General features: G+C 34.6%; 1 protein-coding gene across 1 annotated transcript in view; it reads right to left on the bottom strand.

The window, feature by feature from the left end:
* LOC114341913 (serrate RNA effector molecule homolog) overlaps positions 1-10,340 on the bottom strand; it is a gene marked incomplete in the record, with an annotated part of 379,087 nt that extends 368,747 nt beyond the window's left edge. Inside the window, 2 exon segments of the mRNA XM_050652039.1 lie at positions 9,815-10,003; positions 10,220-10,340. Coding sequence (XP_050507996.1) covers positions 9,815-9,936 — 122 coding nt within the window.
* Between the last annotated feature and the right edge of the window lie 10,875 nt (positions 10,341-21,215).

Consider the following 21,215-nt stretch of genomic DNA (forward strand, 5'->3'; position numbering starts at 1 on the left):
TGATTATAATTCTTCTTCTTTAAGTGTAATATTATCATCCCATCTCTTTAATGGTGAATCTGTCCTTTTTTAAAATGGAGACTTATCTCGTACTACGTACTATGCTGTCCTCTTCTATTTTGCTGATGAGGCTGTTCCATTCTCTTTTTCGTTTGTTGAACTCATTTTTTAATGTTGTTTATTCTGCATAGGTTTAATAGTGTTTTGCGGTTATGCTTCTTACTATTCTCATATCATTCTTCTCCAAATATCTTCTTATCGTACTTATGTCAAGCCTTGTTTTTGCTTTATACCTATGTCATGGTAGTTCGGATTTATATTTGTATAATTACGTTTTTGCTTCGATTTTCAAGCATGTTTCTCTGTATTTAAGACACCCCGAGATTCTACTTGCCTTTAGCATTTTTTGTTCCCTTACTTTCTCTGCAGTGTTATTATCGCTCGATAAGGTTATTTCCTAATATCAACTAGTAACTAGTCGTCTTTAAGGGGAGCGGAGCAAAATGCAAAATTTTGACAAATAAAAATTTTCAATGTGTTTTAAATGTATTCATTTTTTTTGAATCCTGAGAAAACTAATTAATATTTTTGGAAAATTTAAACGCAGAATGAAATATTACATTATTACCGAGGGCCGAAAGTCACTGAAAACTTCTATAATGTTTATTTTAATAAGTTACAAAGTTACAGGGATGAAAATAAAAGAGAAAATTTAGTGTGATTTTTAATTGCAAATATTTCATTCAAAAGAAACTTTTTTATTTATTATAAGGCACTTTCTACCCTTGTTAATAGAGCAGTCTTTCATTCTGCGTTTAAATTTTTCAAAAATCCTTATTAGTTTTCTCCGGATTCGAAAAAAATTAATACATTTAAAACACATTGAAAATTTTGACATGCGTTAAAATTTTGCATTTTGGTCCGTTCCCCTTAATCGAACGAAGCTATTTCTCGCATGTGATGTTCCGTCTCCGACTTTTCGGTAAATCTACCGAATTGCCCCTTGTATTACCGATTTGAACAAAAAATATCATAATACACTATATTTTACTTTAAAATAAATTCAATCCATTCTTTCACAGATTTTGCTCAGGATTACAACCGCTTAGATTGACATGAAATCTGAAATGCGCATAGGAAACATGTCGAAAAAAAAAACTATATTTATATTGCCGATATGCGTTTGTACGCCAGGGAGGAATATCATCCATTCTTGAGGGTGAAAATATTTAATCTTTACATAACTGCGGCAATCGATGGAGAATTTTAATAAAAAATATCTCGCAAACAGTACATTTTAAGCAAAAAGCCATAAAATGCAAGTCAAAAAGAAACCATTCAAAAATATGAATTAATTTTTTTTTAATTTTTATAGCGGCGATAGAAGCCGAGTTACAACCTGATTAGGTGAGGGTTTATTTAAATTACCCTTTAATCGAAACTTTATTATCAAATAACGTAAATAATACGAGGTGTTTCCAGAAATGCTCACAACATTTTTAAAAGTATTTGATAAGATCTTTAAAACAAGCTTAGCTATACGTTATTCGGATGGAAAACACCAGAGTTATTAACAAAAAAACACGATTATGTCATTAAAAAAATAAAAAAAAAGGAGGAATTAAATTATCGGTTTCTCCACAAAAATGAAAATTATTCCTATTCCACATTTAATTAGGTTTATTTATGTATCAACAACGTGTCTTAAAATTGTATCCAGTTTAAAATGTCTAGATTTGAAATAAACTGAATTTGTGAGTATTTTGCTGCTCCGAAATAGTTGAAATTGGAGATATTTATACGCTCCGAAAAAATTGACAGGAAAAGGAAATTTCATTGATCGAAAAATTTAATTTATTATACTGAATTAGGAGTAAGTACTATAAGATCTGGAAAGTTGAACTTTTTTGAAGCCTTTAGTATTTATGAACGGAACTTTTTACACAATTTTCAAAGTTAAAATGTCAAAATATCAATTAGATTGTATCGTAGAGAAATAAATAAAGATGTATAATAGGGGCCTTATTCTCCCCCATGTCTAACAGCTTCCTGTTTTCAGAATAGACGAGATCCATTTTTTTTTTCGAAGTCAAAATTGAAATATCCAAATACACTTCGTCAAAAGACTTCGATCCGGAAACTTGTGTTTGAGGAAAGGAATTCTACTATGAATTCGTCTTCCACATAGAAAATAAGGTTTGTTATATTTCGAAAGTTTCTTCCGATGTGGCCAAAGTTTCTGGTGATATCCCATCTCTAGAAAACAAGGTTTCTATTAACATCTCTGAGGTCACCTCTGACTTCGACATTAAAATATTGTCATTGTTATAAAGTTCCTGTAGATATTTTATCTTTCAAAAAAAGATGAAATAGGTAGAAAAGTTAATAGAGGAAACAGGGACAATAGACAAAGGAATTTAACCCATTTCAGCAGAGACAAAAGACGATAAAGTGAAATGTAAATTGGAGTCACGGTCGACATTTGACGGGAGCGGAGGTCCTGTTCGTATTAAGTTCCAAGTTCCAATTTCGGACCGAAAGTCGTCATGAAACAATTACATGAATTAGTTTAAATCAGCGGCAATAGCGAATGGATGGTCCGAATAAAAAAGGCTGAAAACCTATATCTATTGCACTTCGAGGAGATGCCTTGGATGTGCTTCATACCATAGCCGTAGATTAGAGAGATGATTTCGAACAGCTTAAGAACAGACTAAACAGGCGATAGGATCACGCACACTTGGAGTATGTCGAATAATATAAGGTAAATATTGCCAGGTTAGTACAATATACGTATCCAACAGCTCCCAAAGACATGATGGGAAAGTTGGAAGCTCAAACATTTATTAAAGGTCTTCGGGATCATGGAATGCAGTGAATACTGCGAATAGCTCGTCACAAGAACAGCTTCTTTGAAATGTCGTGAATATAGTATATATTATGTATATTATGTAATAGTGAAATACATTGTTGGTGGATACCGGAGCTACCAGGGCCATTATACGACCGACAGTTATAAATAGTGGTAAGAAACTTTTACCAACGAAGTTGCGACTGCGGACTGCCACAGGTAAAATTCCAACACCCACGGAGAAATGCAGATATAATTAAGAATTGGGAAAAAAAGGTCGTCCATACTGTCAGAGTTGCTGACATCGAAGAGGATGTTATATTAGAAATGGACTTAATGAATTTGTTTGGATGCCTAATGGATTGCTAATGGATCCAGTTATGCCTGAGAGGAGTGAAACGATTTTAGTGGCGCCCCTGCAGGTAATTGTGGAAGAAGGAACACCTGTTATAATGGAGCCTTGGTACCACGATGAGGACGTTGACCGAGGAATCATAATTGGAAAGGACTTGGTGACTTCTACTAAAGAAATTTCTATAAGACTTATTAAGGTCAATGACTACCCAGTGATCATCAAAAAAGATACGAAAGTAGGAATCTGTGTAGATGTGACGCCCACAACGAGAGGTTCGACCAAATGGTTGCAGTTGCTGGTCAGTCTATAAATTAGGTGGAGAAAAGGAAATTAAGGGAATTTCTTTGGCGATATCATGGCATATTTGTACCAGAAGGAGGAAAGGCAGGAAGAACTACCCCTGTTAAACATAAAAGTGATACTTGTAACGCTAAACCAATTCGTCAAACAGTTTAGAACTGTTTTACGTCAATCAGAGGAAACTGAAAATATTGTTCAGGCAATGAAGAAAGTCGGAGTGATAGAACCTTCTACCAGGCCAGGGATCTCTCCGTTAGTTATGGTCAAGAAGAAAGACGGAACTACGAGGTTCTGTGTGGATTACCGTTTGTTAAACAATATTACCAAAAAGGATAGTTACAGTTTGTCAAATATACGGTCATACTTGGCCCATTGATATTAGGCTCCACCTAAGAAGCGCATTCAACACAAACATAATTCACTGAATGCGCTTCCACTTATTTTTCTACGCGAGTGGACAAAATCGCCAAGTATCACCGTATGTTTGACAAGCTGTCCCTGTAACACGAATCAATGATACGTTGGATATATTGGCTGGAAGAGAATTATTTTCTACGTTGGACTTGGAAGTCTTGATATTGGTAGGTAGAAATGGACCCAGTGGATAAGGAAAAGATAGCCTTTACCACAAGATCCGGATTGTGGCAATTCAACGTTATGATATTTGGATCCTGTAATACTCCTGCGACATTTTGAGAGCTTTACGTAAAACCTGTTGACAGGGTTATCTTGGAAAACGTGCCTGGTATTTTTTGACGACGCAATTGTCTTCGTGGAGACTCTTTTGAAGACCATTTGAAGAATTTAGAAGACGTTTTTAATCGACTGAAAGCTTCCCTATTGATGTCAAAACCCAAGAAGGGCCAGCTATTTCAAAGTAAAGTCAACTATCTAGGTCATAAAGTCAGTAAAGAAGTAGTGGCTGTGAATAAGGGAAAAATCGATTCCATGCAGGAATGACTAGAACCCACTGACAAACATCAAATGAGTTTTATTTGACTATATACTTACTATCTAAGGTTCATTAAGAAGTTTTCACGTATCATTGTCATTAACGCGACTTACATAAGAAGCAAGAGATTACAATTGGAATGGAGACTGCCAAATTTCCTTTCGAAACCTTAATGAAGTATTTAATCACAGCAGCATTAAAAGAGTATCCACTGCCAGGAGGAGAGTTTATCTTAGATACAGATTACAGATGCAAGTAACATATGAATTTGCAGAGTGCTATCTCAGATCAAAGGGACAGAAACGTATTCTTGGATATTTTAGTAAAGTGCTTTCAAAACCTCAGCGAGAGTATTGTGTCACGAAAAATGAATTTCTAGAAGTAGTGAAATCAGTAGAATACTTCTATCAGTACCTCTAAGGAAGGAAGTTTCTAATCCGAACGACCATGCCCCAACCACTTGGTTAAGGCAGTTTAAGATCCCAGAAGGTCACATGGATTGAACGACTCAAAGATACAATTTCAAAATTGAGCATCGGGCAGGAATTAGTCACAGGAACGCCGATTCTCTTTCTAGAAGTTAGTACCCAGCAGAGTCCGTACCCATTGCAACAAAACATAATCAAAGAAAGGAGTACTGCTAAAAACAACGGTGGTCGACGACGAGTGGACGCCTACTAAGATCAGGGGCGAACAAGGGAAAGATCCAATTTTACAGAAAATTCTTAAATTGGAAGAAGAAAATCGTCAACCATCTTGTCAAGAAATATCAAGCCTAAGTAGTTAAGAGGCGTTGGGCCCTGTGGAACTCCTTTATAATGAAAAACAGCTTGCTTAAACGAGTACTGGAAAATGATGATGGTATAGCGAAGAGAACACAATTGATGATTACAAAGAGCAGAGAAGAGCCGAAGTATTTCGTTAGTTACATGTTACATGACAGTCCATCTTGAAGACATTTCTATGTAAATAAAACCCTTCAGAGAATGCGGGAACGGTTTAATTAGATGAATAGTTTCGACGATGTAAAGAGATGGTGTAAGGAATGTACTAACTTGCCACGAGTACTGGAACTTATGGAAAAGGAAGGCTCCTACGAGGCAATACAATGTTAGATGTCCGTTTGAGAGAAAGCAAAAGAAAGCAAAAATGGATGCAAGTAGATATTATATTGATCGTATTGAATTACTTCACTAAAGAACATAAAAACTACAGGCTATTACTCGTAAATCGGATGGAATGGTAGAGCGAATAAATAGGGCAGTTGACAAGCATTTGATAAATATTTTGTCCAATCAGCAGCGAAATTGATATCCGTAACTTCTGTTCTTCGCAATGACTTACATATGTGAGTACCTTGTGATTTAGAGTTTGGATGTCGATGGATAAGACGTAGCTGGTGAAGATTATGTAAATGGATTGCGAAGAAGAATGGAGATCCGTAAACCGAACATCCCTTATGTTTTATGAAGGACCACAAAGTCTGACTCGATAATTCGAATAAGCGAATGGGTTATTCTCCCAAGGTCTGACAAGGTCCGTCCTTAAGTAAGGAGTAGATTAACGACGTTATCTACCGAATAAGCAAAATTCCGATGGGAAGGCGGATGATAGTATCTACACAACAACCGGCTGGCGTCAATTCAAAGAGACCACGTCAAAGGTGAAGAAGTGGAAATAAACCAAGTCCAAGAAGTATGTAACCTCATGTTTGATGAATTCATAAATGCCTATGGAGGTACCAATAGAGCAAAACATGATGTTGTCACTGAAGAAAACCAAGATCTGCCACTTATAGATGACTACTCACTGGCCCATACAATCCTGACCGCTATTTAAGATGCACAAGGGTTGGAATCCGACTTTCAAAGGAAGTTTGGCTGAGTTGCAGAACTTCAATGCCAATTGACAACTTTGGGAAAAGCTGTGAAACTCCAAGATGCATGACGTTACATTTCCCAGCTGGTAATGAAAGACACTGCCCATGACTAACCTACCTACCTACCTAGTATAAAAAGCCTTACTTCCATTGAGAGCCTAAGTCTAGTGATTATTATACATTTAACTTAGAAAATTATATATTCCTTGACGGGTAATTGCATATTAAAACGGACTTATTCTTATAGATGTATAGTTGGTTGGCGATTACAATACTCTAAATAGATAACCAATCAATGATGCGAATAAAGATAATTTGACACAAAAGTAATCTATCGTCACAGTATTTTCACAATATCATATGGTAAAATGGCAATTGTAATTTCCAGGTTAGTATTTTTCAGCAATCTTGATATTTTTCAATATCTTGCACTGGACAATTTTCTTTGTGACACGGTGATAGGAAAATACAGCGTGTTTTATATGTTTATTCATTGGTATTTTTTAATTTTTCCGAATGTATATTCATTGAAAATTAATTCTGGTTTGGAGCCCAAAACGTCAAAAATAATATGCAAATATGTAATATTATTATTGTGGCTTGTTCCCAGTATTCTCCCCAAAAATATATAGTCATATCTTAAGTTGGAAAGTACGTAGGTAGGTTATTATTATTATATGCAACAGCTAATAAGTAATTCATAGAAAGTATTAATATTTTTTTGGTCGATAACATTTTCAATTTTTGAAAAATTGAAAAATATGTATGTTTAAATCATATGGTGAAATGAGTATCTATCGTCTTTTTGACTGGTCACGATCTATAAATATAGTGAATGTTCATAAAAATATGAGTATTTCAGAAATGACAAGAAAAAAAAACACACAGAAGCCAGAGAGAAATTTTATGAAGATTTCCAAGAGGTGGTAAATGCAATACCAAAAACATCCGCAGTTATTGTTATGGTAGACATAAATAATATAAGAATGGCAATGATCTGATACTAGGCATAAAGCAAAAATTAATGAAAGTATACAAAAGAAAATGAACTCTTTTGAACTTCTGCGTACAAAATGAATAGGTACAGAATTAATGTTGTACATTTCTATGCTTTATGATGCAAGATTAAAACAAAAATGTATATCTACTTTTATCAACACAACTGGCACAAATCAATAATAAACTAAGTACCTACATTCTTACAAATAGAAATGAACATTACAAACAAGCATTAAATGTACGGAGCCATTAATAGGTCTGGATCCCGCGTATGAAAAAAAGCTGATTAATAGCAAGCTGAAAATTTGTTAATAGCTTAAGGGTGTGTAGTCGGACAAACTTTGATACATTGGAACACTGGAACAGGGGAAGTTTTAATTGTGGAACAAGTTAAAAATTTGGAGCGGTCAGACCACGAAAACGTCACATGTATTTTGTCCGACAGAACTTCCAATTGATTTGTTACCCTTTCATTAAACTCTCATGTAAAAATCAGGCTGGTATTTATCACCAAATGGGCATTATAATGAGTGGAACACGTAGAAAATGTCAAATGACAGGAATTATGACAGGTGATAAATAGCGGTCTGATTTTTGCATGAGAATTTAATGAAAGGGTAACAAATCAATTAGAAGTTTTGTCGGACAAAATACATGTGACGTTTTCTGGTCTGACCGTTCCAAATTTTTAACCTGTTCCACAATTAAAACTTCCCCTGTTCCAGTGTTCCCATATATCAAAGTTTGTCAGACTAGACACTCTTAAGCTATTAACAAATTTTCAGCTTGCTATTAATCAACTTTTTTTTCATACGCGGGATCCAGACCTATATTTTATTTTTATTTATAAACAGTTACATTTATATTCTGAATTATAAAATGATATAGCTTATTCGTTCTTAAATAAAAAGATGTGTTTATTATGCAATTTCAAAATCAAAACGTGTGGAAGAAATGTCTGTGAAACAAAATATCTTCCTTTATTAGTTACTATTAATAACATACCTACTGCGTACCATTACATTTTTCAACACATAAAGATTAACGAACAGCACCAGCAATTTGCGTCAGATCGGATGATACAATATCCAGGCAACAGTGTTGCCAGCTGAGCGGAGCCTATAGTGTCGTTTCTTAGTTTTACATATGAACGATATACACCTTCAATATACTCATAAAAGCGCCATACAACGGCAAATAGCTGAATTACAAGCGACCTTACGGACTCATTTTGTTTTAAGATTTGCAGCTATCCTACGATACCCACAATATTTGTAACATATTTGTTTAGTAGGTAGAGGTCTCTAGTTTCTCCCTCAACAAAATTTTGGTAGAAAATGACCATCCGTTTAAAGAAATACATGAAAAACATTACGGCCTCCGTATATTGAGTCCGTAAATCGCTTGAGTCCGTTGTGTATGGTCAAATCCTTAATGCAGAGTCCGTAATATTAGTAGGATATATATATATATATATATATATATATATATATATATATATATATATATATATATATATATATATTAGTACCTCTTCATAACCCTGTATATTAGTGCCATCGGTAAGTAATAACTCATTGTACTGTACTATTTAAAATTGAAATTCAATATTATTTACTCTGTAATTATTAATACTTGTTAAATTACTTACTTAAAATTTAAATTCAATATATTTACACCACAAAAAAATAATTCATATGTACTGATGTTGTTAAAATTTAAATTCAATATAATATGTACTCCAGAAGAAACAAATAACTCATAATAATATGTAGAACTTTTATTAAAATTGAAGTTCAATATTTACTCCGAAAAACAAAAATGTACATTTGGCAACATTGAACATGATCAGAATATCGTATATTGTGCGCAATTGCGCTGGACTTCTTTTTCCAAACAATGAATTTATGGCCATTTTACAATATTGTTTATTTTTGTATAATTTAATGCGAGAATATTTAATGGTATTTATAATTTGTTTATACAGTAGAACCCCGATTATCCGTGCTCCTCGGGACCGAAGGGTGGCACGGATAATTAAAAAGCACGGATAATCCGAACATGTATTTCTTATGTATAATACATGTACCTACCATAAAAAATAACAGAAAAAAATAAATAAATTGGTTTTGGATCTCGTTGGCCACTACTTACAAGCACCCATAAAGATATTTACACGGTGTGGATCAGGTGCAGATGTACACGGCTCAAAATACAAAAATATAGTATTTTTACTACAAAAGCGATATTACGTAGGTCAAAATTTTAAAAATACTATACATGTGCATCCACATTGGATACACACTGCCACTAAATCAGTGTGACGCGTGTATCCATGTTGGATACATAAAACAAAAACTAAAATTCAATTATATCTAGGGAAATTTTTCTTTAAATTTAAAAACAAATATGTAAATTTTTAGTGATTTATAAATATTAGTGATCTATTCTATTCTATAATGGGCTAATGTAACCAACCTTTCTGCCCATTCGTCCCTTGGTCTTGCTACCCTTTCAGCACCTCTATAACTAGCTTCTGCTCTTTCTCCTCGGAATTTATCTCGGCGTTTTCTATCATATTCATCATCACTATCAGCCATATTTTATAGCATACAAATATGTACACCTTATGAATTGTAAATTTTTATTATTTGATTAACTAGTCACCTGCAAATAAATCACATTTATTTTGTCCGAGAACCTCATTCATACTAAGTGTTTGATGCAGAAATTAAATGAATGCACTAACAAGTCACCAAACCCTTTTATAACCTCAATTTATAAAAAAATATATATTTGTTAGCTAAATTCATAAAATCTGAGTATTTAAGATTTTTTTATTTTATACTAAGCCAATTGAATAATTTACCAATCTTAATTTACCTTCAAATATTGAGATAATAAATTTTAAAATAAATAAAGTAAACTTTTCGTCAATTTAAGCTTGGCTTCCTTTTCCTGCCCTTTTCCTTTTCTACTTAGTGTGTGTCAGAGACGTAGTGTCAGTGTCATGTGTCATGTCAATATGTCAAGCCGTAAAGCAGGGTTGCCAATTTAGCAGATTTTCTACACTCGCGTCTACAAACCGCTAACGTCATAAAGTTAGCGGAACGGTTTTTTCAAAGTCATTATTTTGACTTCTACCATAGCTAAAAAAATTTCACCTCGTTTGCGGATAATTGCACCATTCAAAATTTCATTTGCGGATTTTCCGTTTTCGAGATATAAGCAAATCAAAAGTGGAGATTTCGGCGCAGCGCTAAAAATAAATGTCGATTTTCAGGGTATAAAATGCCGTAAAGTCACTAAATAACCATATCACCTAATTGCACCTCGTTTGCGGATTATGAATAAACTGGTTTTAATTGAAAATTGTGAAAATTGAAAATGTTATAAAGGAAAAACGATTTTAATGTTAGTTGCCTATACTGTAGGCGCAAAGGAATGCCAGAATAATTTTCACTTTTGGTAAACCTAAACTGTAAGGCTAAAAGTAGTATGTACTGACTAACGGCCGGTTTTACAAAGTAAAGTTAACTTGTGGTTAAGAGATAACCTCAAAATTACCCCAAAATATGCGTTTTAGTTTCATAATTGTTATCCTTCTGGGTATACCCATAAGGGTAACCCACTCCAACCTCTGGTTAAAAATTCTGTGAGTTAACCATACTTTGCCGTTGACCTGAAACTAAAACGCATATTTTGACGTAACTTCTGGTTATCTCTTAACCACAAGTTAACTTTACTTTGTGAAACCGACCGATAATCTCTCCTTTCGAAATTTCATTTGCGGATATTCCATTTTCAAGTTATTCAAAATGAAATTTCTCGGTACAGCGCCAAAGTATAATATATTTCCATTATCGGGATATTTATTAAAAGCTGTAAAAATAACAATAACTATATCATTTAATTTCTCCTGGTTTGAGGATTACCAATATAGACCTGGTTTAAACTAAAAATCATAAAACTTAAAAATTTTCCGAAGAAAAAATTTTCCATTTTGGTGGTCCTAAACTGTATTTGCAAAAGAATTATCTGTATTGTAATGTATATCTAAAATGACTGTTTCTGACGTAAGAAAATCCCTCCATTCGAAATTTCATTTGCGGATTTTCCGTTTTCGAGATATAACCAAATAATTGAGATTTCGAATAAATTTTCATTTTCTGGGTATAAAAAGCCGTAAAATTGATAAATAACCATATCACCTAATTGCTCCTCGTTTGCGGATTATAAATAAACTGGCTTTAATTGAAAATAATAAAAATTGAAAATTTTATAAAGAAAAGCGATATTAATGTCGATTTTGGTTGCCTACACTGTAGGGGCAAAGGCAAAGGAATAGTAGTGATGTTGAATATAGTTACTTTCGAGGATTCGTTACAAATCGTTACTTTTGTATAAAGTAATCATTTACCAAATAAAAATGTATACCATTTTTATTCAGTTACAATGCGAAGGCAAAACAATCTTACTTTTCAATTAGAATACGGGGTGCAATCCAGCTCTCTGAATCGAGATTTTCGATTCTTATAGGAATCTCATCGGAGAGAGCTTAGACTGGTTCTCCATATCCTAACTGACCAGCACCGAGAGATTTTCCCACACATTGCAACTGAAACAAATAGGGTAGGTGACTAGCGTCATCTGGCAATTAAAAGATGAAGTTTTTCAATCCTAATAGCAACATTAATAATATTGAAAAACATTAAAAATATTACTAAAAGATTTTTAAATTGAAAACTTATTGGTCCACTTCCCTGGTGACACCTCCAAGGCTTCTACAATATGCAAGCCAAATGGATGCTGCAGTGAAGACAAAGGGAAGGAATTCTACACTATGCAATTCACATCCCCGTCTGCAGCTTGGTAAAGTTCCAACGGAAAATGCACCTATTTAGTTACTCTACGGAGTAATACGACTATAAAGTAAAAATGTATACCATTTTTATTCAGTTGCAATGCGAAGGCAAAACAATCTTACTTTTCAATTAGAATACGGAGTGCAATCCAGCTCTCTGAATTGCGATTTTCGATTCTTATTGGAATCTCATCGGAGAGAGCGTAGGCTTGTTCTCCATATCCTAACTGACCAGCACCGAGATGTTTTCCCACACATTGCAACTGAAACAAATAGGGCAGGTGACTAGCGTCATCTGGCAATTGAAAGATGAAGTTTTTCAATCCTAATAGCAACATTAATAATATTGAAAATATTAAAAATATTACTAAAAGATTTTTAAATTGAAAAACTTATTGGTACATTTTCCTGGTGACACCTCCATCCATCCATCCATCCATCCATCCATCCAATGGCACTACAGCCCAAATCAAGCCTTGGCCTCCTTCAACAAGCTTCTCCAATCATTTCGATTTACCGCTGTTCTTTTCCATGAACGCGTTCCCAGGAAGTTCCTGGCATCCTCATCGACTTCGTCTTCCCATCTCTTTTTAGGTCTTCCAACAGGTCTTTTTCCCTGCATTCTTGCATTTAGCAATTTTCTGGGGATTCAATTCTCATGCATGCGGACCACGTGCCCTGCCCACCGTAATCTCTGCAGTTTAGTGTATTGTGCTAGAGTTGGTTCGCTATATTGCTCGTATATTTCTCTATTATACCTAATTCGCAAGTTGTTATTTTCACTTATTGGGCCCAGTATCCTACGGTATATTTTTCTTTCAAACACATCTAATGCATTGGCAGATTTCTGTGTCACCAACTATGTTTCGCAGCCATAACTTACTATGGGCCTGATTATTGTTTTATATACCCGGAGTTTTGTTTTCCGGTGTACGTCTCGCGATTTGAATATGTGGCCCATCGCGAAATAGGCTTTATTTGCCAGCACAAGCCTTCTATGTATTTCCGGTTCTTCTTAATTGCTTGCAACCAGATCCATTCCAAGGTACGTGAATCTATTCGCATGTTGTATATCGTCAATAAAGTGTTGTTGCGCCGGTCTATTTGATCTGGTTTGTATGAGTAGTTTTGTTTTATTTGTATTTATTGCTAGCCCTACTGCTTCTGCACTCTGTTTCAACTCAACGTAGGTTTCTTCCGCTGCATTCATTGTTCTGCTCATTATGTTTATATCATCTGCGGTAATTGGGTAGATTTGTTTGTAAGTATGTTATTTCCTCCCACCGTCAACCGTCTAATTACATATTCAAGAACAAGATTAAAAAGCGTTGGAAGCAGTCCGTCGCCTTGTTTCAGTCCTTGCGTTATCGTAAACGCATCAGTGATCTGTCCTTGAATACATACCTGTGCTTCTGTTTCTGTCATTGTCATTTGCACTAGTCGTATTAATTTTGATGGTATGCTAAATTCTTCCAATATATGAGGTAGAATTGTTCTATCTATTGAATCATAGGCTTGTTTAAAATCTACAAAGAGATTGTAAACGTCCATGTCATATTCCCATGCTTTGGTTAGTATTTGTTTAACTGTAAATAGTTGGTCAATGGTAGATCTATTTTGCCTAAACCCTGCTTGATATTCCCCGATGATTTTTTCCGTGAGAGGTTGAAGTCTTCGATTAAGGATGTTTGTGAATATTTTGTATCCCGAACAAAGTAAAGAGATGCCTCTATAATTCTGACACAACAGTTTGTCTCCTTTTTTATGAATAGGGCAGATTATACTTTTCTTCCATTGTTGGGGGATTTCTTCTTCTATCCATATATCTCGTATTAGCTGGTACATCTGTTGTGTCAAATTCCTTCCTCCTTGCTTGAGTAGTTCTGCCGGTATTTTATCTATTCCCGCCATGCACCGCCATTGTACCTCCTGCCATGCCTGCTGCTGCCTCTGTTGTTGTAATGGTGGTTGTGCCCCTTTGTTTAATACTTCCTTAAAATATGTCATCCAGGTTATCTTAATTTCGTCCATATCGCTAATGATTTCACCCTTCTTATTTTTGCAGAGGCTAGTCTTCGGTTTGTATCCCTGTCTTAAATGTTTGATAAGTTGATATGAACCAGTGGCGTGCGGTGACATTTTCGGAAGAGGAAGCGATTCAATAAGGGTTTAACAAATATTTTCTTACGAGGGTCGAGATCAAAATATATACTTACTTAATAGGTGTATACCTAATGTATTACCCATGATACTATAAATAAAGAGATAGTATTTTCCCGTAGCTCAAATACGTCCGAGTTCGCGCATTGATTACGTAACTGGAGACCGGAAGTTGAATTTGAATTCTTGTTAAAGGAAAATGGGATTTGTATGCATTATGTGATGAAATTATTCAATTAGCAAAATAACATTAAACTTCAATGTATTCGAAAAGAATTTAGTGTCGAGATTCCAGTCAAAATAACTGTCAAAGATAAAATATAAAATACAACCGCGAACAATTCAAAGTAATCGGGCATTACGAATGATTACGAACCATTACGAACTTGCCGGTCTCCAGTTACGTCACGACTTCCGGATGTGCAATATATTATCTTGTTATTTATTTCTGTTAACTTATATCGACTAAAAACAAGAACTACAAAAAATTAGGTATAGTGTTTAACCCAGTCTGAGGGACATGCACACGCCTTGAGAATGAGATTCGGGTGATACAAATTCATTGAGGCAAGGAGGATTTACTCTTATAAGCGGGCGTCACTCCATCCCGCCCCAATGCTTCATACTATCCACTTCCCCTCCGATAGCACTCTGATGCGCTATATGGGCTCTCTATCAGCAAAGTGCTTATTATGTGGGAGTCCTGGATACAAGGACTCACAAAAGAAATCTTACCCCGATCAATGCAGGTTAGTGACTCTGACTCTAGTGACTTAGTATATCGTATATCTAGTGACTTATCATCGATCTGTACTGCTTGCTCAGGGTCGAGTCCCTGCTCCAGGCTTGGTTTCTTTAAACTTAAAAAGAAGAGTTCTATTCAAAATTGTTTTTATATTCCGATTTCGAATCACCTTCCATAACACACAACTTTCAACAATATGACACTTATTTATTTATACTTGAGTCCTATTCTCTTATCAACCAATGCAAATTTGTTGTCGATAACATCGTCGTAAAATTTTGGATTTTCTGATAATTGTTTAATAAATGCACTCTTTTTCAATGGATAATAGGGCTAACTTGGAAAGTCTGTCTTCACTTGTAAAATTTATTGTAAAACTTTTGATGCATTTTAATACTGAAAAACTTCGTTCAACTGATGCACTTGTAGCTGGGATAGTTAGTACCTACTACTTAATTCACACAACTTGCCCACTTCACACAGAGACTGATTTAAACCAGTACCTAGTATTCAAAAAATTCAACCGATTCCTAAGTATTTCTTTATCACTAATTTCAGGTGTTTTATAAATGACATTTAACTGAGAATGCAAAGCTAGATTATCAAAAAAAATCATAATTTAATCGTACTGAATTAAATAGGTACATACCTATGTGGGAGATTTTAATGAATTATAATTAGACATATTAAAATTACATAAAATTGTATGACCATACAGCTGAATGATATTAATTTTTCTTTAACCAACCAAATAAAATATCTCGGAATCACTCTAGATAAAAAATTAACCTTTAGAGCACACATTGAAGAAATTTTACAAAAATGTAGTAAGGGATTAAACTTCTTGAAATGTATTATGAGGACATGGTGGGGGCGGAACCCCAAACAGCCTTGACTTTTTATAAATCATATATAAGGTCCATTATAGATTATGGCAGCTTCTTATATGGTAATGCTAATAATAACTTATTAAAAAAATTAGATACTTTACAAAACAAAGCTTTGCGACTCTGCATTGGTGCAATGAAATCAACTCCAATTGAACCGTTAAGAGTAGAAACTGTGGAACCTCCATTAGAGCTGAGAAGGCAATTATTGGCAGAAAAAATGATAATCAAGTGCAAAGTCAAAAATTCATCACTTACTCAAAAGATCTCCACCCTAAATATTCAGGACCTTACAGGATCATACTGGTCTAATAGAAACTCACCTCCTTTATGTGAAGGATTTAGAAACTCAATAGACTTCTCCCCTACAACAGTTAAGGTGAACTTAGATGTTTTATTGTTGAACATTCAGGTAATTATACCTAGATATTCTGAATTAAGATATCTCAATAATGAAATAATTAATCAGCTATTAAACAAATATCAAATGTATACTGCTATTTACACAGATGCATCAAAAGATCCTTATGGCGCAGGTGCGGCGTTTATTGTCCCACTGCAAGTACAACGCAGATTTAAATTGAGTAGAAAAACATGCATTTTTACAGCAGAAGCGTTTGCTATTTTGAAAGCTATAGAATTTATAATGGAAAATAACATTTCATACTCCATAATTTTTTCTGATTCACTTTCGGTTTTAAATAGTTTACAATCACATTTACAAATCAACTCCGCATATAGTCATCCTTACATAGCCAAAATAAAATCTTTGCTCTCTCAAATGCAAAAAACTAGAAAATTTATTCTTGTGTGGGTGAAAGCACACTCAGGTATCACATTCAATGAACAAGTTGATAAAGCGGCTAAAGAAAGCATACAGTTGGGAGAAGATGTTACACCCTTATTAACATTAGATGAGAGAATAAATATTGCTAAGGATAATTTATATAAAAAATGGTCTAAACAATATAAACATTTTATTTTGACAAAAGGCACAAGATATACATTGCTAGAACCCGATATTCGAAAACATTACTGGTTTAAAAATTACGATTATCCGAGAAGTTCCATAACAACCATATCTCGGATGAAATTTGGACATGCTTGCTATCCGGCACATTTATACAAAATAAAAATAACTGATAACAATCTTTGTGATATTTGCAATGAAACGGCGGACTTGGATCATATATTTTTTAATTGTAAGAAGTACACACATCAGTCGGACATTCTTACAAAAAATTTAAGAAGTTTAAACGTTTACGGTCCCTATAATGTTATGTATCTTTTGGCACTGAGTGATAAACGTATTTTTGATTCTATTTTGTTTTTCCTATATGACTGTAAAATTAAGTTATAGAATGACTAGATTAGGCTTGTAACCTTAAATGATGTCTTTCCTTTTGATTGCCTACATGCCTGCCTTACCGTGTGGGGTGGGTGTATAGTATAGGTAATCAATAATTACTAAGAAAAAAGAAAAATCCTTGAATGAGAAAAGTGTGACCCTTGTCCTTATCCCAAAATTTTTATTAAGATTAATTTAGCAAAAATTCACTTTGAAAATAAAATGTTTATTATATCTATTCTTAACAAAAAGGACGGTCAGACTATTATGTTTATGTATGTACTATTTACTTTGTTTCTGGCCGCATGGTCTAATCCTAAAGCCAATAAAAAAAATTACATAATTCAACATATTTTATTTCTTTAAAATTTTCAAGGTGATAATTCATTTGTTGTAGAATATTATCAAAAATTTCGATGTATAATCGTCGATAGGTCTCTCTTTCGCCGTCAATATCAATCATCATTATTTTTCTTTTAGGATCGAAGCACATATTTTCAGCTTTATCCCAAATATTTTTAAACAGCTCATTTTTTTAATCATCATAAGTCATCAAATTGTCAATGCAATGTCACTTGACTTCGTCTGTAAAATGTCGTAAGTACTATGAAATATCAGTAAAAGGAAAAATCTCAAAATGTCAAATAAAATATTAGTAAAAATATTAAGCAAAAAATTGAAATCGAGCCATTTGTACCTAAATACCTACCCCTTATAGCAGCAGTAACAGACTCCGCATCTCGTTTTCGGAATCGGAAGCGGTCGGACGAGTGCTTCCAGGCGTATCAAAATTCGCGTGAAAGGAACATGACTAGCGGGTGAGGTTATTAAACCCTGACCAATTTTTGAACTCCGCCTGTGGTGATAAATGGGTGAATCGAGTAGCTCAGGAGTCACCACTGCCGGTCCTAAGCCCGGATAAAGGAGGAAGGTTGGGCAGTGGGCTGACAACCCACTCCCGGAAAAAACACACTGTTACGAAACCTGAACATTTGCCTCGGAATACAGGACGGAACTTTCGGAAACGACTCAAGCTACGAAACATGGACTATGCATTTGGAAACTGGAATGTGAGGACGCTAAATAGACCAGGAGCTCAAACCGCACTTCTGCAGGAACTAAAAAGATATAAGCTCGTAATTACTGCTCTTCAGGAGACAAGATGGCTGGGGAAAGGTGTCAGGGACACTAAGACGCACACAATTCTATATAGTGGGAAGGAACAAGGAAGCAAAGAATGTGGAGTCGCATTTGTGGTGGATAATGATTTTAAGTCAAAAATCATCGACTTCCAGGCAGTCAGTGAAAGGATATGTAAGTTGAGAATTCGCACCCACTTCTTCAACCTAACAATGATAAACATTCACTGTCCAACAGAAGATCAAGAGCAACATACAAAGGAAAGCTTTTACCAACAGCTGGAGATAGTATATGATAATGCGCCAAAAAATGACATCAAGATTATAATGGGTGATATGAATGCTAAAATAGGCAAGGAATCGCAGTTCTATGGCACAATAGGAAAACACTCTCTGCACAATGAAACAAGCGAGAATGGGGAGTTTTTGATAAACTTTGCCACCAGTAAAAACATGGTTATAAGTTCCACATGCTTCCCACATAAAGGCATACACAAAATGACATGGATTTCACCAGATGGAACCACAACCAATCAAATTGACCATGTGCTGATAGACAAAAGGGCAGCCAGTAGTATCTCCGATGTGAGAACACGACGAGGAGCATGCTGTGGATCAGACCATCTTTTAGTACAAACCAAATTTAGATGCAGAGTTAACAGGAAAAGAAACGAAAGACAACAAAGAACAAACAAACTGGACCTGGAAAAACTGAAGATTCAGGAATGTAAAGAGAAGTTCGAACAAGAAGTCGCAAATGAGTTAAGGACGCTAGAACTGCACTCCATAGAAGGCAAATGAACTAATATCAAAACAGCAGTACTGACAGCAGCAGCGTCCACCCTGGGAAACAAGAAAAGGGAGAGAAGAGCAGCATGGTTTGATGACGAGTGCAGACAAGCAATAGATGAAAGAAACGAAGCACACAAAATGTACATAACAAGAAGAACACGGGAAAGACGAACATTATTTGAAGTCGCAAGACGGAAAGCGGACAAGACATGTAGAAATAAAAAGAGAGCCTATGAAAATGGACAAATAGAAAAAATGGAAGAAAATTTCAAAAACAACGAAATTAGAGGGGCTTATGAATACCTAAAAAAGATAAAAAGTGGGTATAAACCTCAAACAAGTCTATGTAAAGATGAAAGTGGGCAAATAATCAGTGACCAACAGAAAGTCACAGAAACCTGGAAGCATTATTTTCAGACACTACTTGGAACTCAAGTAGACATGGAAGATGAAATGGGTATGATCTACGTAGAAGAGAATGGAGTAGAAGCTCCAACCATAGAGGAAGTTTTCGAAGCCATTAAGGCCCAGAAAAACAATAAAGCTCCGGGAGTTGATGAAATACCAGCAGAACTATATAAGGTAGGTGGCGACCACCTAGCAAGTCACATCCACGCGCTCATCAAAGACGTATGGCAAGAAGGGAAAATACCCGACGACTGGAAGAAAAGTATAGTATGCCCGATCTATAAAAAAGGAGACAAACTCCAGTGCAAAAACTATGCTAACTTTATGACGCTCATAAAGTTAGCGAAACGGTTTTTCCAAAGTCGTTATTTTGACTTCTACCATAGCTAAAATAATTGCACCTCGTTTGCGGATAATTGCACCATTCAAAATTTCATTTGCGGATTTTCCGTTTTCAAGATATAAGCAAATCAAAAGTGGAGATTTCGGCGCAGCGCTAAAAATAAATGTTGATTTTCAGGGTATAAAATGCCGTAAAGTCACTAAATAATCATATCACCTAATTGCACCTCGTTTGCGGATTATGAATAAACTGGTTTTAATTGAAAATTGTGAAAATTGAAAATGTTATAAAGGAAAAACGATTTTAATGTTGGTTGCCTATACTGTAGGGGCAAAGGAATGGCAGAATAATTTTCACTTTTGGTAAACCAAGCCCCAAGACTGTAACTAAAAGTAGTATGTACCATAGTCAAAATAACTCCTCCTAACTTACTAGTAAAGGTAATCCCTCCTTCGAAATTTCATTTGCGGATATTCCATTTTCAAGTTATATCAAAATGAAATTTCTCGGGACAGCGCCAAAGTATATATTTCCATTATCGGGATATTTATTAAAAGTTGTAAAAATAACAATAACTACATCATTTAATTTCTCCTGGTTTGAGGATTACGAATAGACCTGGTTTAAACTAAAATCATAAAACTTAAAAATTTTCCATTTTGGTGGTCCTAAACTGTATTTGCAAAAGTATTATCTGTATTGTAATGTATATCTAAAATGATTGTTTCTGAAATCACTCCATTCGAAATTTCATTTGCGGATTTTCCGTTTTCGAGATATAACCAAATAAAAAGTTGAGATTTCGGCGCAGCGCTAAAAATAAATTTTCATTTTTTGGGTATAAAAAGCCGTAAAATTGCTAAATAACCATATCACCTAATTGCTCCTCGTTTGCGCATTATAAATAAACTGACTTTAATTGAAAATAATGAAAATTAAAAATTTTATAAAGAAAAACGATATTAACGTCGGTTTTGGTTGCCTACACTGTAGGGGCAAAGGAATAATGTCCACCATAGTAGTGATGTTGATTATAGTTACTTTCGAGGACTCGTTACAAATCGTTACTTTTGTATAAAGTAATCATTTACAATTTACAGTATGTATTCATTACTTTGGATTATTATGATTACTTTTGTATTTGAGTACAGGTAATCATATCGAGAATCGTATTTCTCAGTAGGTAGGTATTT

This window comes from Diabrotica virgifera, chromosome 5 (genome assembly GCF_917563875.1).
Source record: "Diabrotica virgifera virgifera chromosome 5, PGI_DIABVI_V3a".
Taxonomy (NCBI): domain Eukaryota; kingdom Metazoa; phylum Arthropoda; class Insecta; order Coleoptera; family Chrysomelidae; genus Diabrotica; species Diabrotica virgifera.